Below are 24,177 nucleotides of genomic sequence, written 5' to 3' on the forward strand. Positions count from 1 at the left end.
TCTAATTAAGTCATTACCCTCCCTCCACAGTGTACATTATTTTCAGGCTTTTTTTGTTTGTTTGTTTTTTAAAATTCGGTTACACTCATTGGCTTTTTCATGTCCTAAGAAATGCAAGTGGATGAGAAATGACCATTCAAAGGAGAATTTGTAATGAAAACTCTAGCGCATGTTTATTTCATTGCTCTTTCTGTGGCTAATTTACAAAAGGCTTTTAAAGCTTGTAGAAGGGCTGTTCATGGTCATGCTCATGAAATTTGACAGGCAAACCACACGTAAGCAAATCTGCATGGGATAGAATAACCTTGTTACTCAAAAGCAGAGTTTTGTTAAAGGGATACTGTCATGGGAAAAAAAATTTTTTTTCAAAATGAATCAGTTAATAGTGCTGCTCCAGCAGAATTCTGCACTGAAATCCATTTCTCAAAAGAGCAAACAGATTTTTTTTATATTCAATTTTGAAATCTGACATGGGGCTAGACATATTGTCAATTTCCCAGCTGCCCCTGGTCATGTGACTTGTGCCTGCACTTTAGGAGAGAAATGCTTTCTGGCAGGCTGCTGTTTTTCCTTCTCAATGTAACTGAATGTGTCTCTGTGAGACATGGGTTTTTAATATTGAGTGTTGTTCTTAGATCTACCAGGCAGCTGTTATCTTGTGTTAGGGAGCGGTTATCTGGTTACCTTACCATTGTTCTTTTGTTTGGCTGCTGGGGGGGAAAGGGAGGGGGTGATATCATTCCAACTTGCAGAACAGCAGTACAGAGTGATTGAAGTTTATCAGAGCACAAGTCACATGACTTGGGGCAGCTGGGAAATATAGATAAAACTGGTGCATCTGCCTCCATAACAGAAACAAAAAAAAAAAATTTATATCTATATCTATATCTATATCTATATATCTATATATATCAAGCAAGAGAAGGATCCGCACTCTCAGGTCTTAGATACTGAATAAAAAGTTTTATTAAAACATGCGAGTCTGACGTTTCGGCCTCCTCCGAGGCCTTTCTCAAAGTGTCTAATTGTTTGTGAGAATGCCATAAATACAAGAATTGGCGGGAATCTAGACAAATGGGAACTGACGTATTGATTACATCACCAGAACATCACTGCCAATTTAAATATCACTAATAACATCTCAAAAAATATATTAAAAAGTGCATAGCACGCATATAAATAGCATTTTGTTAATAATCTCTATGTTAGGAAAATATATTACTTCAACTGTTAAAATCACCATGTAATGTAACATTGTTTCAATATACTACTCTTACTGTCACTTATCACTACATTTGTCACAGTTTTAAACGATGTTACAAAAAGTTTTCACAAAAAATGAGCACAGTTGACAGGCCTGCTCTGAAGATCTATCCATCCTATATGTTCAGTATAAAAACTACCACTCATTGTACCCCTAGGAAATAATGAAATAATGAAATAGGGCCCTGCTAATGTATAGAAAATATCACATATAATATAACCACTTGTGTGCCTCCCTGCTATGTGTCTTGAACCTAGTATCCGGTGTGGCAGCATCCATAGTAAATCTCGCACCCTTTCAACTATCTGAACACCCCCATTTAAGACTATTCCTACTCATCATAATGTTAATGGGCCAAAAACGTGTAGTGTGCGCAAAGAACAATGTGTCATATGGTGTGTAACAATTAACCTTAAACATACCCAGTATTCAGTGCAACCATATTCACCTAAAGGGTTCCCAATATTAATGTGTCACACTAACGCGAGTGTAGAGGAATTTTGAATCACTAATTTACATACTTTAACACTTGGTGAATTTCTATGGCATAACATATTAACGTGATTCAGATATTCAACTAGTGTTCATGTGGCCAACTCAGGATTAACCCTATTATTTAAAAAAGCCCAAAACCACAAAAAACAAAAATGTATATAAAAAATATAAATAGAAAAAAATAGAAAAAAATACATATATATATATGAAAGTAAAAAAAAAAAATTAAAAAAAAATTATATAATTAAAGTTATATAAAGTATGACCAAGTCCCGGTCTCACGCACAGTAAACAGTTCCAGCCGTATCTCTAGTAGTTGTAGTATCAAATTGTCTGTTTTAATCGGTAATCAGTGTTGCTGGGAGGTGTATAAAGATATATTGTCACCCATATCTATGCATTAACTGTACAGCCAGTCCGCGGGGTAGTTGGAAATAACATGCGCATATCCCCAAGACTTGCACACGCTGGGTAATGAAATAATCAGGAAGCGACCCATAAGCGATCAAGTTGTGTAGTATACAGATAAACACTGCATCGATGTTGCAACTTCCAGTGTGGAACGGTGTTCACTTACGCCAAATGCAATCAGACGTAGAAAGGAGATGAATTGATCTTACAGATAAACGAAGCAATGGTATAAGAATAAATATGCGCACCGTATCAATCAAACGGCAGCCGAAGTTGTATAGCACACAGCGCCTCCAGACCCAGGTGATGTTAGCGGGTAAGTCCGCCCTTCACAAGCCGTCCAGGTGTTCAAGGCAATCATATAAGAAGTGTGCATACCGGGCTGATACCAACAGGTATATCGTAAGTAGAAGCTTTCAGATAATACAGATACATTTTCTCATAGCTGGTCGCCGAGAGATTGCTGCATCGTTTAATACAAATCAATTTTCTCATAGCTGGTCGCCAAGAGATTGCTGCACCGTTTTAAGGACATAGCGGGCACCCATACATTTATATTTTAGTCCTTTTAAGTCAAATGTACCTTAGTGGATAGTAATAGGGCCACTCCATCCGTCACTTCTTATTGCTTGAGGGTAGCATGAAGATGGACACCAATCCAAACGCACACACATCGGTGATCATCCTGGTGGATTGGTAGTCTCCACTCCAGACCATTACAGGCCTCTGGGGGATGTATCGACACGTCAGCTTGCAAATTGTTTTCAGCGCCAATCTTGAAACGAACATTCTATAATTACATAATTTGTTATATCAAAAGAAACACGGGTGCACGGCTAAACAATTTGTTAATGAACAGTCCACGAGGTAGCCAGCACTCTCGATAAGAGGTTTGAATATATATATATATATATATATATATATATATATATATATATATATATATATATATATATATATATATATATATATATATATATATATATATATATATAGTTAAAAAGTTTATGTATATTTTTCCCCTTCTTTCACTGGTCAGTGTGTAAGTGCAAGGAATTATTGAACAGATAGTGGTCAGAGCAGGCTGCCTGATAACAGCAGTCGCACTGATCAAACTCTGATATAGGCTTGTTCAGATATCGATTGGATAAGGTGGAAAATTAGCAGCCATTTTGCAGGTTGTTTGGTTTAAAGGCGCTTTTTTTTTTTTAATCTGGAATCTGGGTATGTATAGTTTATATACACTCTCAGGCCCTCTAATTTGTGCTCTAAAGGACACAGCCATTAGCTTGGCTACCGGCACTAAAAAGCAACATTACATTAACGATTAACTAGAATGGTTTATGGCCGATATTAATATGCACTTTGGCCGCGTTCTATAGTCCAGAAACACTGGTTGCAAAGTAAAAGTTGATACGTGCAGCAAACCTTAAGCCATATAAAACAATGTTAATAGGGGGGAGTATCAGGAGTCTGCATTGTATTTCAAAATGATTAGCCTTGCTTGACACAAAGCTCTCCCCCCCCCCCCCTGCATAAACCTATAAATACTTCATAGTTGCCCCCATTACCCTGAGCTGAGGGGTTAACCAGGGTCGCCCATTAATAGTGTGGGCTTTCCTCTCCTAGTTTGCGGCTTCTGTGCAGAGAGCAACCTTGAAGTGTCCCTTATGGAGAGTCTGGGGCAGAACTAGTCTATTAAACAAAGATCTGTCACTTTAGAAGCCATTACTGTTCTGTGTGTCAGCATTTGATTTTTTTTTTTTCCCCCTTTGCCTCTTGTGCTGGTATTCTTTATCAGTCCCTAGGGAAAGGGGGAGGGGGAAGTAGACAGACTGGTATGTGTTGGGTTGGAATGCACAAAAAAACATAAATCAGCAGAAACAACTGGCTCAATTCACAAAATAAATGGAGAGGGTTCTGCATTTTTGCACAGTACCCACATTTGTATACAGGATTTCCTTGTCCATTGACAAATGAAACCCTACAACGATTGGCTTTGATAAGCAACCAGTGGACCTTTAGTGGCTCTTGTCTCTGCTGCAGGTCATAGACGTAACAATTATGATCTTTCTTGGAGAAGATCTTTCCAAGAAAGATCGCTTGTTTCAATACACTGAGCTGAATCGTCAGATATACAGGTAGAAACAATAGAATTCTACCTATATCTAACAATGGCCGATGTTTGGGTGCCTTCAAAGGCACCTGATCAAAATTTTCCGTCCAGCCCGATCGACGAGCCAACCGATATCCAAGTTTTCTGCCGATATCGGTCGGTTCATTTCCCACAATACACGCACCGAATACCGTAGGAAAATTCATTTTGTACTATATCTGCGCGTCTAGGATCACCAGCAGTTGGAGAGCAGATAACCTCTATTTATCAGATGTATTTGTTCTCATAATAGGGTCAAAAATATAGCCACCCAACAGACCAATCAGCAAAATAGTTTCCACTACCATCTCCTACAAACTAGGGTTTCACTTAAGGCCGGCTTTATCAAACCAGCCACATATGAAGTCTCAGTGCTATATAGCAGATTATTAGTCATTTCAGGCGTATATTACAGAACTAATTGTAAACAAGTACAGTCAGCTCTACAGATAACTATAATCATCATATAATTTTTGAACATGGCTGGTAGTAAGACCTTCACTTCAAACGTTCTTGACCTACAATTCTCAGCATCACAACAGTAGAGGCTGTTGGTTATAGTTTAGACAGTGCAAGCCTAAGCTATTAACTACCGCTATCCATACCTACCCTTGGGATCCAGCTACACTGCATGTTCTCATGATATCCACACAAGAGGATCACTCAGCAGCAGAGGTGGATTTACCTGGGCTTCTGGGCTGTGTAAGCACTACTGCCTCCAACCAGCAGAGTTTAGACAATTTATATCTATTTCTTTGAAGCTTTCCGGATGGTCCACACTACAGTAATCCAGGGATCCCCAACCTTTTGAACTGTGAGCAACATTCAGAAGTAAAAGGAGTTGGGGAGCAACATAAGCATGAAAAATGTTCTTGGGGTTCCATATAAGTGCTGTGATTGGCCATTTGGTAGCTCCTATGTGTATTGTCAACCTACATTGAGGTTCTATTTGGCAGTACAACCAAAACTTGCCTCAAAGCCTGAAATGAAAAAAAAAAAAAAAGCTCTTGATTTGAGGCCACTGGGAGCATAATCCAAGGGGTTGGAGAGCAACATGTTGCTCAAGAGCTACTGGTTGGGGATCACTGTACTAATCTATACTTTGCCTCATGATTAGCTAGTACCATGGTGTGTTAAAAGTAGAGTTTGCTGCCCTCAAGTATTGGGCGGTTGGAAAAACGGCACTCATTTTTACCAAAGCACCACGCATTTGGCACCAGCATCTCTCTCATTGCTCAGAACATTTAATGCTGCTCATGTACAAGGCCCATCAGATGTGACTATCATTAATTCACTAGGGTTTCTCATTCATTTGCATAATAAGGTACTGTACTTTCACCAGGAACAGAAGTAAATGCATCTATAAATCATTCCTTAAATATTCGGTCAAGAAGAGGGAGTTGAGCTTGGTCATGAAAGAAAGACAAGGAGACAGCAAAACGTGCTTCCCAATGATGTAGCAATGACAAGTTCATTAAGCACTCTAGGTATAAAGATGGATTGAACTGCACTGAATACCTTCAGAGAACCTGAGATGGAAATGAAATATTCCAGCACAAACAGAAACCCTGAAAAAAAAAACAAAAAAAAAAAAAAAACTTTCTTTTAAGAATTTTAATTTGTACCAAGGGAATGCTTCGACAAAAAAAAGCCCAAAAGTAGATTGGCTTGACCTGGAAGAACGAAGCATCACTTGTACAGAAGGGCATGGACAACCAACTAGTAAACAATGTTAAAAGTATATTGCAAGGTTTATGGTCTCCTAGACTTATGTGAGCTCAGTGGGTTTTAGTGGTTTTGAGCAGTATCCTAAACTAGATTTTTAGGAGTTATATCGGACTTGTTCTGGAAGGAAACTTGACTCTAACATCATTAACATAATAGAAGATGAGTATCCTTGTATCCGAAAAGCTCCAGAAAGGGAGCCCCTAACCTATTTCAAACATTCTGAATGAAGCAACCCCACTATTACCTCCTCCCTTCCCTTCTGACCTTGTTCACGTGTAGCAAGCATCAGGAATGGGCCAGCTCCCACCAGTGAGCGCTTAGGCTAAATAGGTTTAAGTGCTACACTCCAAATCCTGTAATACCCCTTTATCCAGCAAGACAGGAGTCTATTTTTCACTCAACTACAATGGCATCAGCATGTTGATTAAAACACTTTCAGCGCAAACATAAAATTGTATAGAAATTGGCCACACCTCCCTTAAAAGGCATCTGCCCTTTCACAACTTTTAAAAGCTTTGGTCTGACATTAGACAAGTTGACTTTACTCTAGGACAGACAAAAGGTGCTTAATGTCCCATCCCCCCCAAGTGATTGTGTACCTAACAAAAAAAGAAATAAAAATAAATAAAATCATAAAAAAAACTCTTTATTTACAGATCAATGCAAAGTTAAATAGTCACAGTGTACATTGGCCATGAGATATTCAACATAATGGACTGGGATTAGGAGGTTAATACAATTTTTTAAAGTAAATAAATAAAATACAAAAATAAAGTAACCATAATCAGTGTACTAATAGATGCCCCTACCCAGTCTGGATTAACAAAGAGTGGGGGCAGTAGAGTTTCAGCTGTCCCAGATCAGCATAGCAACAACTGCCCTGGCATCATATTATAACCTCATAACAGCTGCAGGGCCTAATAACCCTGTTTTAAAGCAGCTGACGCCATCGCGATCTATAATTATGCAACTCTTCCAATTGCTGGCCGTCAAGGTTTATTGATGACTGCTGTGATATCGGACAGGATAAGGATGTACAACTGTAGTGACAGCATGGACTGAAATGTGATATAACAGGGTCAGCAACTTTACTTTTCCTTGCCCATCCTCTTGTGCATCTTTAATGGGAAATTGCACCCTATTCAGTTGCAAATCTTGCAAGCATTGCTTATCTGCATATGTGGGAGTCATTATGCTAATTGCATTGGGTGGGGCACTCTTCCTCAACAGAACAGATTAATAGACGTATGACTACTTGATCTGCTATTATGTCTATTAATATAATAAAAATGGAAGCGTCTACTGAAGAAATGGTAACAGTATGGCTAAGGGAGAGAACTACCCAGTGCTGGCACTTCATTACATGGAATAAGGTCTTCATTGATGCTCATTGGTGCAAAGTGGTATAAAAATGGAAGGGCCAGACCTGAATCTTTACCACCCTGTTGGTATCTTTTTGTCCAGGGAAACAAATCTCCGTATGCAGAGAAGGAATGGGCTATGCTCAGTAAAACTGTCCTTATTTCGTAGGGAAAATAAGGACAATTAAAATAAGGTACCTTTCCTCTTGTTGTTCCAAGACGGAAGTTTGGTTTTTTTTAAGACAATCTAAACCAGCATCCCTCAACTCAAGGGAGAATTTTCATTTTTAAATACATTTTTACTAGTAGGTCGGAATTTCGGTAACATTGTACCACAAAGCACAAAGGTCTCATTACAAAATAAAAATAATTTTAAAGCAACCCTTCAAATCTTATCCGGAGCCCGGCTGAGGATTTCAAAATATTTGAGGAACATCAAATGTAAAATAAAGATGCAGTACAGGAAATAAAACATTTTCAACAAAAAATCCTTCATATTCAACAAAAGCTGTATCCTAAAAACAATTAACATTTTCTTTTTGCTCCCTCTGCGCCTTTTATTTAAAATATTGGCTTGAGAGGTCGGCATACTTTTACAAAATTTTAAAGCAGCATATTACAAGGGAATATGGAAACATGCTTAATATATTTAAACTATTTGTTGAAGGCACAAATGTGATTAGGCACATTAGTAGGGGAGATTCGGGGAGGTTAGTCGCCTCTTCTTCAGGAGACTAATCTCCCCTAACTGCCTTCCCGCTGGCTAGAATCTAAATTGCCGGTGGGATGGCACTCAGCTTGATTCATTTTCCAAAGTCGCCTCACGAGGAAACTTCAGGTGACTTCAGAAAACAAAGCACTCCAAGTGCCATCCCGCCGGCGATTTCGATTCTAGCCGACGGGAAGGCAGTTCGGAGAGATTATTTGCCCGAAGAAGAGGAGATTTTTCTCCAGGCAACTAATCTCCCCGAATCTCCATGTGTGTCTTTGAATAACCTGAATTTAGACCCTCATAAATTCCTTACCAATGTTCAAGCCAGAGCAGATATCTAACGAAGCAGCAAAACTTAGCGGGAAGAGAGAAGGTCAGAAGACAATGGTTACAACCTCAGTTAAACTGCTAATATGCAGATTCCCCAATGAGTTGCTGCCCTCCCTCTATTCTTGTGCATGCTCCTTTCATCAGTCAAGTTATGCGCCCATGCTATTAGGCGGACATTCTTTTGACAAGCTCCTTTGCCGGTTTAAAAGATTGTTTGTCACTTTGTTTAAAGTGGGTTGCCCTGGGTTTGTATCAGAGGCGGATCAGAATATTATAACAGGCATAAAGTCCATTAAGAGAGCGACATGCGCCGGAAGCTGGTAATTCATTTTAGATGCGAGGGTGAGCAACAATGGTGTAATTGTTTGTGATCGGCATTACCAGAAGATGCGACTGTTAAAGAGTCACAGCGAGGGAGAAAAGGGAACAGAGAAAGAGCAAAGTGCAGTGCAAATACTAGCCACAGCAGTTATGACTTGAATTGAGTTATTTCACAGAGCCTTATAGCAGTAAATATTGCTTTAAAGAACCACAAGCCACCAAATTTCTTGCACATGCCCCTTATTATATATATTGCCACAAAGCACCTAGGCAAGAGTGTTTTTTGGTTCCTCTCCATAGATCATTAGTAGTTTTAATGACAATACAATAAGAAATGATGCAGAAAACATCTGTAAAATGTGACTGTGTATGACTGCCTGAGAGTATTATACAGCCTATAAAAACTTTAGTGTGAAAACACAAGTCCCCCTTACGTCTACTAAACAGAGTGGGAGCCTGCTCACCACAACTTTGGTATAGTCTAAAGAACTGATCTGTGGCTCTCCAACTACTACAGAGCTAAATCTCCCAGGATTCGAATGGCAGGATCCTAGCAGATACAGTTCAGAAGCAGGTGGAGAGCAACAAACTGAAAATCACTGGCGGAGCATAAGCAACCAGTCATTATGTGTAGGTGCTACTAGAGTGTGTAAAACTTTTTCTTAAAATAAAAAAACCCTTCTTCCTCTTGTGCCTTCAAAAATCATTGTGCTGGACATAAATAGGCATAAGAGAACCAATGCAAAATTGTAATAAGTGCTGCTGTTAATTTTTTTTGGCTTAATACAGCAACATTTTTGAAATTTTCTAACACCTTTGCAACGGAAAAAAAAAAAAAAACAGTCTTTTATGCCCCATCATTATCACCCACATCACTGGCTCCTAAGTACCAGGAGAAGAATCACCACACGTCAGTCCAAGCTAGAGTGCCGTCCCTGGCAGCTTGATGAAGGAAGTATTCGCCTACCTGCTTGTGGTTGTATTTCTGGGTGTTGGTCCGGTAGCTGTAATCCGAGTACTGATCAGAGCCAGTAGAGTTGTTATCCCCAGTTCCAACAAAAGTGTTTGTGGCTGGAAGATCCTGCACCACCTGGTGCTTCTTGGAGGCAGATGGGGATTGCGGTTGCAGCTGGATTGATGGCAGAGGGGAGTTGGAGCGATAGTGACGGCCCAAGTCAGGGCTGCCCGGCGGGTAATTCAAAGGAAGGTGAATACGCGGGCTGTCTCCAACAGAGTCACTCATTAGGTTGAACTTAAGGGACTTCTGCAAACCAGTTTCCTCATCTTCTTCTACTGGCTTGGGAGGCTTTGGAGACTTGCTCTTTTTGACTTTGTTTTTGATTTTGTTGTTTTTATTGCCCTGCTTTGGCGCATACAAGTCTTTTGACTCCTTTTTTCCAGCTTGATAGCCACTCTTGGCTTCTTTTTGCCTGCAGTATCGTGCCACCACCACTACCACAATGACCAAAATGACTGCCACAAAACCAGCAACTACACCAAATATTATGTTGCTCCGCTGTTTGCTTCTCTCATACTCTGGGTCTCCTGCAATGTCTATGTCTAATGGGGTGTCCTGGCTGTGACCAAGTAAAGTCTCCACAAAAGTCTGATTGGTCAAGGTCTCATTGATATAGAAGTGAACTAAGGCTGTGCCATGTCTGGAAGGCTTCCCTTTATCATTTACTCTAACAACTAGGCGGTGGAGGCCATAATGTTTCCTTATTATCGCTTTTTCCAAGGTTACTTCACCATTATTAGAAGAGATTTGAAAAAGTTCAAAGGGATTACCGCTAGCGATGCTGTAAACAAGTTCTGCATTTATTCCTGTATCCATGTCTTCTGCTCGCACCCAATTGACTTGTGTACCTGGATGCGTCTGAGGGGTGAGATACTTGTAGGAAATGTTAGATGGGACAACAATAACTGGGGCATTATCATTTTCATCAAGGACATTTATGGTCACCCCAACATAGGCGGAACGGGGTGGGTCCCCTCCGTCCACCGCCTTCAACCGGAAGGTGTAGGTGCTCTGATGCTCCCGGTCAAAGGAGATGCTGGAGAGGATAGTACCCGTCCCGTTCTGGATGACAAACTCTCCACTATCTGGTTCCACAGAAAGCTGAATATGAGCATTTTCCCCTTTATCTGCATCAATGACAGTTACCATGCCCACAGGGCTCAATCGTGGCATATTCTCCATTACAGAGAAATTGTAGCCATTTAGCATAAACTTGGGATCATTATCATTACGGTCCAACACAGTGATGACAACAGAAGCTGTTCCCTTTAGACTTGGGATTCCCTTATCTGCAGCAACTACATGAAAATCATAATGTTCCCGCTGTTCCCGATCCAATACCGTGTTGACTCGAATCTGACCAGAGTCTGGGTTTATTGAAAAAATGCCCCGGGCAGATGGGTCAGGCAAAATGGAGTAATGAAGCCGAGAGTTGGAACCGCTGTCTGCATCAGTTGCACTTACTTCCATCACTAGGTCGTTAATATCATTGTTTTCAGGAAATACCACCTCCATCAAGCTTTGACTAAAGACGGGTGCATTGTCGTTCATGTCCGTCACTTGCACCTTGAGAGAGTTTGTGCTGGAAAGAGGAGGGTTCCCCGAGTCAACAGCCACGATTTCAATTGTGTACTCTTTCACCGATTCATAGTCCAGTGATGTGGTGGTTTGTAGGAAATACTTTTTCTTGCTGTCGCTGCCTGTATCACTAACCTGTTTCAGTTGGAATGGGACATCACCAGCCACCACACAAGTCACAGCAGCATTGACCCCCTCATCTATATCAGAGACCTGCACCAAAGCCACCGGTGTTTCCACTGGAACATCTTCTGAAATGTTAGCTACTCCACCTTGGTGCGTGACAAGCCCAAATCCTCGAATTTCTATGACTGGTTTGTTGTCATTTGTGTCTCGAATTGTAATGGTCACCTGGGTGCGCGCAGTTTTGGGATTGGCTCCTTTATCCTTTGCAATCACTGAGAATTTCAAAGTACCAACATCTTCTCGGTCAATAGGACCCTGGACTGTTATCAGACCTGTGGATCTGTCTAAATGTAGAAGCCGCCGGACTGTATCAGAGGCTTGGTGGAATGAGTAATCGATCTCTGCATTAACGCCTTGGTCAGAATCATTGGCTTTCACCTGTAACGAAAAGGGAGAAAAATAAAAACAATTTAAAAACTAATTCAGGATCCCATTTCAGAGAACATTTCAATTGTGCAAAGAAGGCAGTTTGAGATAAATATATGCACACAGCGCATTACTGTATCGTAAAGGTCATTGGTTCACCAACTCTTGTGGTTTAAGACTAGTGATAGGCAAATTTATTCGGCAGGTGCGAATTTCCGAATTTTGCCGCTGGAGAATAAATTCGCAAAATTGCAGCGAAAATTTGCAGGCGTCAAGTTTTTTTTACTGCCAGCAACAATCCCGAGGCCGGCAACTATTCAGACGCTGGCGACAATTAAAGTAGGCCTATTGGGGCTCATTTATCAACACTGGGCAAATTTGCCCTTGGGCAGTTACCTGTAGCAACCAATCAGTGATTAGCTTTTTAAAGCCAGCTGCAAGTAGAACAATGAATGCAGCAATTTGATTGGTTGCCAAGGGTTACTGCCCATGGGCAAATTTGCCCAGTCTTGATAAATGATCCCCATTGACTTTTAATGCACATCAAATTGTCGCTGGAAATTCTCGAATTTTTCGGCGAAGCAAAACGGGACAAATTTACCCATCACTATTTAAGACCTTTTAAATTTAAGCCATTATGTCTCCAAGGTTCTAGGATAGCAAATAAATGTTTACCTCTAAATCAGTGATCCCCAACCAGTAGCTCGTGAGCAACATGTTGCTCTCCAACCTCTTGGATGTTGCTCCCAGTAGGTGATTATTTTTGAATTCCTGGCTTGGAGGCAAGTTTTGGTTGTATAAAAACCAGGTGAGCCTCAATTTAGATTTACAATCCTCATAGGGGCTACTATATGGCCAATCAGAGCCCTTATTTGGCACCCCAAGAACATTTTATATACTTGCGTTGCTCCCCAACTCCTTTTACTTCTGAATGTTGCTCACGGATTCAAAAGGTTGGGGATCCCTGCTCTAAATCATCTCAAAACCAATCCTCAAACTGTGCTTCCTTGTAAATTCTCCCCATGAATGTCCATAGATGGGGGGGAAGCAAACAGTTTCAGAGGTAGAGATTGAATCTCAATTGAATAAAAAGCACACAAGTAGCTACAAGAAAGTGGTGAGACATTTAAGTGTATCGCCATTTAGTAGACTACTCACAGATACATTCTAGCGGACCAGTCAAGAACAACATGCATCATCCTTTCACTGCTAAAAATGACAACTTTTCGGATGACACATTCGGATTTGAAAAAGCAGTTTGGGACTGTAGCAAAATGTATGGGGATACAATACAAGGCCTTATTGATTTACACACACACACACATTGATGCAGTTTCCATTCAAGGCTGAAATACATCTAAACAAGCAACGTCACAGAAATGGCTGGTGATCTTATCCACATTATTACTTGTGCTCACAACACTGGCTACCCAGGACTAAATTTATCAGCCAGGTTTCATAGGCTTTATAAGACAGAATCAATTTGATGAAATTAACGTTTTACCGGGAATAAAAAAAATTGACACCAATATCAACATATATTGATGGCTTCATGGTCATTCTTCCATAACAGGCATAAAGTTGATCCCATTCATACTGTACTGCCTCAATTAAAACACACAATATTCTATTCTGATCAATGCACTAGTGACCTGAAAAACCTTTCTTTCCTGACATACTTAGGCCCCATGCTCAAGAAAGAATGAAGTACAGTCAAAAATGTTATATAGGTTTCAGGTTTTAAACCAGAAAAATGGCGGCAGCCTCTAAAGGCCCCAATAGACAGGCCGATAAAACCTGCAGACAGACCAATTCGGCAGCTTATTGTGTGGGGCCATCCGACGGGCTTCCCCAATCGATATCTTGCCGTAAATCGGCCAGATCTCGATCTGGCAGGTTAAAAAATCTGTTGGATGATGGCCGCTAATATACGTCTATGCGGTCCCTCGATCTGACCGCCTGTATTGAATCCATTATGATCCGATCGTTGGGCCCTAGGGGGATCAGCCTGATATCGCCCACTTCAATGTAGTAAAAGGTAACATAAAGGTGAACCCCTCCAATAGGCCCAGGTGTAATTTTATTTATTGTATAGGCAAACATTTTATTTTTTATGCAGAGAAGGATAACTGGGTGTACAGGGGCATAAGTAGAGAGCCAGTATAGGAATTTGGGATCTAGTGGGATACTGACTGATTATCTTATAAGTTTCTGAGTAATGTCTTATATCTAAGGTTTAGAGACCTATAGAAATCTTGCTGCAGCACCCAGTAACCTAGCAACACAGACTGGGTGCCCATAATGCACTTCTAATGGACAGAATGCTTTGGACCTGGTTTTTTTTTTTAGATCTTTCCATAATTTGGATCTTCATACCTTAAGCCTACTAAAAAAAAAATAATTTAACCATTAAATAAAGCCAATGGGCTGGTTTTGCCTTCAACAAGAATTATATTAAAAATAAGAATTAATTCTAGTTTGGATTAAGTACAAGGTACCGTTTTATTATTACAGAGAAAAGGGGAATCCTTTTTGAAAAATGGAATTATTTTGATAAAATGGAGTCTTTGGGAGAAAGCCTTCACAGTAATTTGGAGCTTTCTGGTACCGTGCCAAGTAGATTCCTGACTTATAAGAACCAGCAAATATTGCCACGGATCTGGCACATCTCCTATTGTGATTACTTTACCAATGAAACAGGGAGCCACCTTGATTAAATAAGAGTAGAATAAAATACATAATCATATAGAAACTGGATCTTTTACATACCAGAAAAGGACCTCATTATAAATATTATGGGATTGCTATTATCCTTATTATTGCTATTATTAGATTAGGAATGTGTCACTTCAACGCTGGAAGACCGAATCATATTACACAAAAGGGCCAGGTAATTAAGATCTTATTATAAAACATGTGTAGTGCTATAATGACTGCTTTGGCCTGGGTAACAAGCCTCACAATATTTTATAAAAGCAAAATATGCAGGAAGTGATAATTACTATCTTGGTAACCTTCTTTTTCCCCCCAAGGATGGGAAAGCCAAGATACAATTCCATGTATGGCATTGTGCTCATGTGGCTTGGAGATAAATGGGGGTTTTAGTTCCACTAGGGGAAAAAAAAAAAAAAAAAAAAAAAAAGTCGTCCAATTACAGTGAGTCCATGGAGCTGAAGCCAAATACAGAGAAGCACATGGTTGTTACGTTTAAATGGGTTGTTCACCTTTAAAATTAACTTTTAGTATGATATAGAGCAGGAGTCCCCAACTTTGTTTGGCCCCTGGACCGGTGGATCGGGGGAGGGGGTCGGGAGGAGCCGGCGTCCCATCCTGGAGCGCCGGCGTCCCATCCTGGAGCGCCGGCGTCCCATCCTGGAGCGCCGGCGTCCCATCCTGGAGCGCCGGCGTCCCATCCTGGAGCGCCGGCGTCCCATCCTGGAGCGCCGGCGTCCCATCCTGGAGCGCCGGCGTCCCATCCTGGAGCGCCGGCGTCCCATCCTGGAGCGCCGGCGTCCCATCCTGGAGCGCCGGCGTCCCATCCTGGAGCGCCGGCGTCCCATCCTGGAGCGCCGGCGTCCCATCCTGGAGCGCCGGCGTCCCATCCTGGAGCGCCGGCGTCCCATCCTGGAGCGCCGGCGTCCCATCCTGGAGCGCCGGCGTCCCATCCTGGAGCGCCGGCGTCCCATCCTGGAGCGCCGGCGTCCCATCCTGGAGCGCCGGCGTCCCATCCTGGAGCGCCGGCGTCCCATCCTGGAGCGCCGGCGTCCCATCCTGGAGCGCCGGCGTCCCATCCTGGAGCGCCGGCGTCCCATCCGTCGCACTTCGTTAATTGTCCCCTAGGCTCCGCGGCACAGTTCAAGACTGTCCGCCGCCCAGCGGTTCGGGGACCCCTGATGTAGAGGGTGATATTCTGAGACAATCTGCAATTGGTTTTCATTTTTTGATATTTGTGTTTTTTTTATTCAGCCCTGCTTTGGCGCATACAAGTCTTTTGACTCCTTTTTTCCAGCTTGATAGCCACTCTTGGCTTCTTTTTGCCTGCAGTATCGTGCCACCACCACTACCACAATGACCAAAATGACTGCCACAAAACCAGCAACTACACCAAATATTATGTTGCTCCGCTGTTTGCTTCTCTCATACTCTGGGTCTCCTGCAATGTCTATGTCTAATGGGGTGTCCTGGCTGTGACCAAGTAAAGTCTCCACAAAAGTCTGATTGGTCAAGGTCTCATTGATATAGAAGTGAACTAAGGCTGTGCCATGTCTGGAAGGCTTCCCTTTATCATTTACTCTAACAACTAGGCGGTGGAGGCCATAATGTTTCCTTATTATCGCTTTTTCCAAGGTAACTTCACCATTATTAGAAGAGATTTGAAAAAGTTCAAAGGGATTACCGCTAGCGATGCTGTAAACAAGTTCTGCATTTATTCCTGTATCCATGTCTTCTGCTCGCACCCAATTGACTTGTGTACCTGGATGCGTCTGAGGGGTGAGATACTTGTAGGAAATGTTAGATGGGACAACAATCCGCCGCCCAGCGGTTCGGGGACCCCTGATGTAGAGGGTGATATTCTGAGACAATCTGCAATTGGTTTTCATTTTTTGATATTTGTGTTTTTTTTATTCAGCAGCTCTCCAGTTTGGCATTTCAGCAATCTGGTTGCTAGGGTCCAACTTATCCTAGCATCCATGCATTGATTTTATTAAGAGACTGCAATATGAATAGGAGAGGGCCTGATAGAAAGGGGAATAACAAAAAGAAGCAGTAACAAACATTTGCAGCTTTGCAGAGCATTTGTTGGTAGATGGGGGTCAGTGACCCCCATTTGAAAGCTGGAAAGCATCAAGAGAAGAAGGCAAATAATTCAAAAATTAACAAAATAAATAATGAAGACTAATAATACTAAATTTAATTTAAAAGGTGAACCACCCCTTTAAGGAGAACTACCAGATTAAGTAGAAGCAAAGTGCTACCACCACCAAGGTACTGGGGAATCAAATTCAAAGCAGTCAAACAGGACAAATGATGGAAGAGGAAAGGCTGGAAATAAACAGTTAAAGGAAAACTATACCCCCTGAACAATGCAGGTCTCTATAAAAAGATATTGCATACAACTCATATGTAAAACCCTGCTTCATGTAAATAAATCATTTTCATAATAATACACTTTTTAAGTGTATTTTTTTAGTGTATTTTTTAGTATGTTCCATTGGGTAATCTTAAATAGAAAATTGACATTTTAACAAACAAGGGCAGCCCCCTGGGATTGTAGGAGTGGCGGTGCACACAAACAAACCATAAATGAGCCAATTAAAGGAGAACTAAACACTAAAAATTAATGTAGCTAAGAATGCCATATTTTATATACTGAACTTATTGCACCAGCCTAAATTTTCAGCTTGTCAATAGCAGCAATGATCCAGGACTTCAAACTTGTCACAGGGAGTCACCATCTTGGAAAGTGTCTGTGACACTCACATGCTCAGTGGGCTCTGAGCAGCTGTTGAGAAGCTAAGCTTAGGGCTCGTCACTAATTATCCAGCAGAAAATGAGTAATATAAGCTGATGCTACAGATTTGCTGATTATTAAATTCTGATGCTAATTGCACTGGTTACTGTGCTGTCATGTAGTAATTATCAGTATTAATTACTAATCAGCCTTATATTGTGACATTTCTATTCTATGTGTACTGTATATTGTGAGTGGGTCCCTAAGCTCAGTAAGTGACAGCAGCACAGAGCATGTGCAGTGAATCAGCAGAAAAGAAGATGGGGAGCTACTGGGGCATCTTTGGAGACACAGATCTTTCCTCCAAAAGGGCTGTGGTTGCCTTGGGCTGGTACAGAAGCACAAAGCATAATGTACAACATTTCTACTTCTTTAGTTAAGCTTTGCTCCTTTAACATACAGAGTTCGGTCTTTTGCATCCACTCTTCCTGTTACAGTTAGAGCTGCAGTATTTCTGGTCAGGTGATCTCTGAGGCAGCACACAGACCATCATGAAACGATGGTTCAAGGACAATATTTACTTATAATACACAAAAGCCATTAATATACTGTAAATTATATCCTTATAAACGGTGAGTTCTGATGTCATCAGTTATAAACGGTGAGTTCTGATGTCATTTCTGTCACATGACTCACTGAAACTTGTGTATTATAATAAATAAAGTACCCCCAGTTGCAAAATATGAGGATATTAGAAGTTACCTCGGAGTTCCATGACCTGTATAAAAACACTCGGCCTTCGGCCTCGTGTTTTTATATGGCCATGAAACTCCTCTGTAACTTATAATATCCTTATATTTTACAAGAGGGGGTACTTTATTCACTATATATATTCCAGTTTGGCAAGATTCTTTAATATGCCGCTTAACTTGACATAAACTGTTGCTTAAATATTCATTTTGTGGGGTTTAATTTTCCTTTAACAGGAAGTCACCTAACCTGCTTGTAGGAAAGTAATGGCCCATGACATTACACAGTTGGAATCCTAAATATCCAGCAAACCAAGCAGTCTTTTTTTTTTGCTTAGAGGAAGACTAATTAAGGTGTTGAGAGAAAAACTGCCAAACCTGTCCTTATGCCGGTTTATCCCATTATAAAATAGTTAATGTGTGACCAGTTTGGTTAGCCAGCTTGCTTATTAATCACCCTTTCCCCTGGCAAACATTCTCTCTCTCTAATCAGCACCAAAATAGCACACAGTCACAAAAAATTTTTTGAACTAATTTATATACTGACACATGACTGCATTTCTTCCACTAAAAAATGCATTGTAAAAAAAAAAAAAAAAAAAAAAAGCATGGAAAAAAAATGGAAAGATACCAAATTCAGCATGTAAAAGGATGTTGCAATTCCCGCATTGCCTTCACCTGATCACAGCTCCTCATTTTACATTAAACATTCTCATGCAACCGCTATCTAATCCCTTCAGGCTGTAATACTGAACCGAATAGAAATGGAATATCCACTCCATTAGCCACACAGTATATACTTTGATTGGTTATCTGATGGAAAACAGGTATGCCTGCTGACAACCAGTCTTGAGCTCCTCCACAACAGCTTTAACTCCATAAGGATAGGCGAGAGAAGCAGATAAAGAGGAGGCTTACCTGGAGCACCGAGTGTCCCATTGGGCTGTTCTCAGGCAACTCTGCCTCGTAGGCCAGTTTTTCAAACTTGGGGGCATTATCGTTTGTATCAAGGATGGAAATGCGCAACAGAGCGCTACTAGCCCTTGCTGGGGTACCACCATCTTGCACCTTTATAGTCAGGTCATAGGAGTCCCGCTGCTCACGGTCTAGATTTCCCATTACGATGAGCTGAGGTTGTTTTTCATCTTGGTCCTCAGCCACTTGCAGCCCAAAAAGGTCTTGAGCTTCAGGCCCCACAATAAGCTCATATGAAGACACACCATTCACTCCAGAGTCCCGATCGGTAGCAGCAGGGATGGGGAAAAGCATGCCGACCATGGTGTTTTCTGGAATAGACAGAGTGATGACTGGGGCATTAAAGTTAGGCGTGTTGTCGTTTATGTCCAAGATTTCTATTTGCCCATCAAGAAGCCTGGGAACTGGAGACATTAGGTCCGTCATGGACACTTCAAACTCCAAAAAGCACTTCTGTCCAGGTTCAAGGTTTTGGCACTCCCGCAGACTCTCCCGGTCAATGGAAGTCTCTGTTGTGTAGATGTCGCCAGTCTTCCCATCCACACGCAAGTAAGGGTGCCCCAGTTCCAATTTGTACAGGTGTTTCGAGTCAGGATAGCCATAGTCGGAAGCTAAGCTACCAATCAAAATGTTAGGTGGCTGCTCTTCTGGCACCCTGTATGCCACCTTGGAGGAAGATCCAAGTATGGGAAGTTGAAAGAAAAGCCATAAGAAGCAAGCAGCGGCTGTCCTCTTCATTGCTAGTTTCAGTGAGTTTGGCCGGTCTGTTCAGAGAGGAAGAAAGAAAGGAACAGTATGTTACAGTCGGGCATACACTAAACCAACAGCAAACAAGGCATTGTTTTAAGAAAATGAGAGCTAATCAGAGAAACATGCAGAGGACACCCATGTGTGGAATGTAGGAGTTTCACAACACAAGCAATTCCTTTAATGTCACAGCCAAGGTACAACTCTCCACAAGACAATATTATTTCACTTGTGTTAGTCATATTCACTTCGCAATTTAGTCTCAAATGTGACACAAAAAAAAAAAAAAACCACTGCCGCACCTGTAAAATGGGTTGTGACTCAATCAAGATCTCTGGCATGTATAAAGGTTGTGGTATTGACTTAGTGTGGGGCAATCTTCACATATATATGAATCAAGGACATAGGGAATGTTCATACCACGTTTAACGCTAGGGATTTACATTTCTGAATGAAATATATATATATATATATATATATATATATATATATATATATATATATATATATATATATATATATATATATATATATATATATATATATATATATATATATATATATATATATATATATATATATATATATATATATATATATAGTAACACAAGATGCTTAATAGAAATTACTTGGAGGCTTTATTTAGCCTCAATAAAATTAAACATTAAAAACTGTGACCGCACCCTTCACCTACAAATTAAAATCTATTACTTGCATTTTATAGCAGCGACTCTAAAAATCGCCTATCAAGGGAATTATCTACATGCCAGTTTCATGAGTAAACAGGCAAGGTAATTGGCTCCTGATGAACCTGACCCCGAGTGAACGCATGTACGGTGCATAGATTGTAAGCTCCACCGGGGAAGTGACCAATGGGAATAATTTACAATCTCTAAGGAACTGGGCTACATAAAGACACTCCATCTCCCATTTTTTAAAAATAGATTCGCTTAAAATGATTTCCTTTTTTCTCTGTAATAAAACAGTACCTTGAACCTAACGAAGCTGCAAGACTCCAGAGGAGAATTCACTAAAGGCACCCATGAGACATTGTCAACTGTCTGCCCATAATTATCCAGAACTTGATTGGCCGGTTATCCACTCTTTCAAATGTTTATGGGCCGGATTATTGTAAAATATCATCACACAAAGGTCTAGGAAGTTCTTGGGCATTCTGGAGGTGGGGGGGAGGGGTAAACCATTCCTCAGCTCTTCACATACCTCCCAACTGTCCCTTTTTCAGAGGGACAGTCCCTCTTTTGACAGCTCAACCTGCAGTTCCTCAATTGTACTGGAAAGTCCCTATTTTCTCTGCACTGGGAACAGCCAGAAAAAGAATCAAAGTCTCTAACTTAAGTTTTGAGTATAAAAAAGCAAATATGAAGAAAGGCAATGTCTATGGCTGCCTACTTTTACCTAAATACATTTTAGTAGCATTGCAAATCAATGTCCAATGAACAATGGGGCTCATTTGCCCATGGGCAGTTACCAACCAATCAGTGATTAGCTTTTTGAAGCCAGCTGCATGTAGAACAATGAATGCAGCAATCCGATTGGTTGCCATAGGTTAGTGCCCATGGGCAAATTTGCCCAGTGTTGATACATGACCCAGTTCATAGTCCTTGAAGGCATTCAACACACAACTATCAAATTTGCATTGTGGCTCAACTATACACTTTTGCATAGACAGGTACAACTATCATCTAGGAAGGCCACTGTGTGACTGGCTGGTATATAAATAGATTTTTTAGTTTAAATCTGGAAGCACTTGTTAAAAAGTCAGTTCGGCCCTGAGGGTCTACTTATAAAGTATAGCTGGGCCACATTTTAGCCACTACCCAGTGTGCTCTGTAAACATTCTAAACCTGAGAAACTGACTGAGGTGGTGGAACCGGTAGAACCTGTTGAAGCAACTTGGCAAGATTTCTCTCCTCTCTCTTTGATCACCAGGATAGGTGGGCTGTAAATAAACTCAAGCGGGTTTGAAATAAAAACCACCATATGGCAACACCCTTCGGATAACAATAAGCCCTTAGCCTGTGACTGCAATCTACACATTCCTGAGGGATCTTTCTATTCAATAGAAGGAAGGGAAAAAATAAATAAATAAAACACATTTTCCTTGAAAACCAGTTAAAGTTTGGGTATATCTCCAGATTTATTCCCTTCAGACGGAAGGAGAAAACTAGCAACTGGATGAGAAGTCATAACGGCACAAAAGTTATGTTTTGGGAGTAACAAACAAACAGATTATTCAGCGTAATTGCCACAAACATGGATACATTTACATTTTATTTGGTATAGTCTGCTAAAACACTCAGATTCAAACGTAGCCTGCGTCTAATATACTTTAAACATCGAATTATTACCCACAGCCATAAGGTACCTGGCCGCCTACCGATCCCAAAGTACCCCCTCAAACCACATCTGACTGGCACTCCTTGGGACAGGGTGGAAAATTGTTGACCAGGGATTGAAACTGAAACCGGATGCAAGCGAGGACTCTTATACCTTCTTGCCTCCCCTCCAACCAATCTGACCGTTGCTCTGAGGGCTGAACTTACCATCTGCTGATTTTTTTTTTTCCCCACCAGCCTAGCGGCCAAAGATCCAAATGTTTGTTCAGTTATTCAAACCAGCGCATATTTCTGTGCCACTGCTCAAAGATAAATCTACATGGCTTAGAATTGTGTTAAAAACCCTGACCTTCTTAAATACAGTTAGTATTTTGCACAGCTATATGGGTTTAACTACAACAGGTTCTCCCACAAAAGCAAAAGCAAGTTCTTAGTGGCACCTACAGGGCTTACAGTTAAGGTGGCCATAGACGTAACAATTACGATCTTTCTTGGAAAAGATCTTTCCAAGAAAGATCATTCGTTTCAATACAGACGTGTAGAGCTTAATCGTCAGATATACAGGTAGATATACGGGAAGAAACAATAGAATTCTACCTGTATCTGACGATTCAGCACTAACAATGGGCGATGTTTGGGTCCCTTCAAAGGCACCCGATCAAAATTTTCCGTCCAGCCCGATCGACGAGCCGACCGATATCCAAGTCTTCTGCCGATATCGGTCGGCTCTTTTTCCACCATACACGCAACGAATATCGGACGAAAATTCGTTTCGTACGATATTATCTGTGCGTCTATGGCCACCTTAACTTAGCGGCACCTACAGACAATTCCACCAGCGAAGCCATCTTAAGCCGCTGGGCGACTAATCTCCCCGATTCTGAGCGTGAGTCTCTGTCCTCAAGTTACAGATCCTTTATAGCTTCACAGATACAGCAGAACCCACAGCTCCACAGATGCAGCACAACGTTCAAGGGGATTTCATTACTAACCTTCGTAAATAAAACACTTATCGTTGTTCCTCTTAAAACAGCTTTACATCAAGCAAGCAATAAGGGAGTGAGGGGAAATCCCAAAAAGACCAAGAAACCAGAGTGAATCAGGCAGAAGTAGGTTAACAAGGAACATATTGCAGGTAATCCGCTCTGACAGGTATCATTCTCTCTCTAACCAGACGGATCTCTCCCTCTCTTCTCCGCTTGGCTGGAGTCCTAAAGCAGGTGCATGCGGAGGAATTCCTGGGCACTCAGCACCTTTCAGCTGCCACCTTTTGCCTGTTGCCTCCAGGAGGAACGGGAGAGGCCATAGATGTATTTCTCACAGAGCGCTGCAGGCAAGGCTGCCTGGTGGGACTTGTCACTGACTGCAAGCGCCTCAGCCTGTTAATACCTTTGTGATAATGAAGCAGCAAGTTGCTCCCAAAGTGTTACGGCCGAGTTCCCTCCCCTGGCTCTTTGGGCCTCCCCCTTCCAAGTATGTGACAGGCAGGAATCCAAAAGCAGCGTGTGCTCTAGACTCTCACGCCTCCACCGGTCAGCGCAAGGGGTTAAAAGGACATGACAGGCAAATGAAAACTCACTTGTAGCCCGACAGTTTGAAAATATATATATATATATATATATATATATATATATATATATATATACACACACACACACACACACACACACACACACACACACACACACACACACACACGTTTGAATAAAGCAATGCACAGGACACCTGCCAGATAAGCCGGACTGTCAGTGACATGCTCATTTATATATTTATAGGGAACACTGAATAACCTATTAATTGATAGGTAGAAAAAGCAGCAGAGGAAACACCCTTTAAGGGAGGGAGATATATATATATATATATATATATATATATATATGTATATATATATATATCTCCCTCCCTTAAAGGGTGTTTCCTCTGCTGCTTTTTCTACCTATCAATTAATAGGTTATTCAGTGTTCCCTATAAA

At 41.2% G+C, this 24,177-nt stretch overlaps 1 protein-coding gene across 6 annotated transcripts in view; it reads right to left on the bottom strand.

Annotated features, from left to right (window-relative positions):
• The window catches only part of pcdh1.S (protocadherin 1 S homeolog), a 160,734-nt gene that overhangs the window by 108,175 nt on the left and 28,382 nt on the right, over positions 1-24,177 (bottom strand). For 4 of the 6 annotated variants that reach the window (XM_018256224.2, XM_018256221.2, XM_041588765.1 and 1 more), the window contains exons 2-3: positions 19,045-19,865; positions 9,745-11,937 (exon numbers count right to left, since the gene is read on the bottom strand). In XM_018256224.2, coding sequence (XP_018111713.1) covers positions 9,745-11,937; positions 19,045-19,839 — 2,988 coding nt within the window. In that variant the 5' untranslated portion in view covers positions 19,840-19,865. Of the gene's footprint in view, positions 1-9,744; positions 11,938-19,044; positions 19,866-23,029; positions 23,164-23,197; positions 23,614-24,177 lie in introns of those variants that run through there. The other 2 variants (XM_018256222.2, XM_041588764.1) reach the window with 2 other exon arrangements.

The sequence above is a fragment of the Xenopus laevis genome, chromosome 3S (genome assembly GCF_017654675.1).
Source record: "Xenopus laevis strain J_2021 chromosome 3S, Xenopus_laevis_v10.1, whole genome shotgun sequence".
NCBI classification, from domain to species: domain Eukaryota; kingdom Metazoa; phylum Chordata; class Amphibia; order Anura; family Pipidae; genus Xenopus; species Xenopus laevis.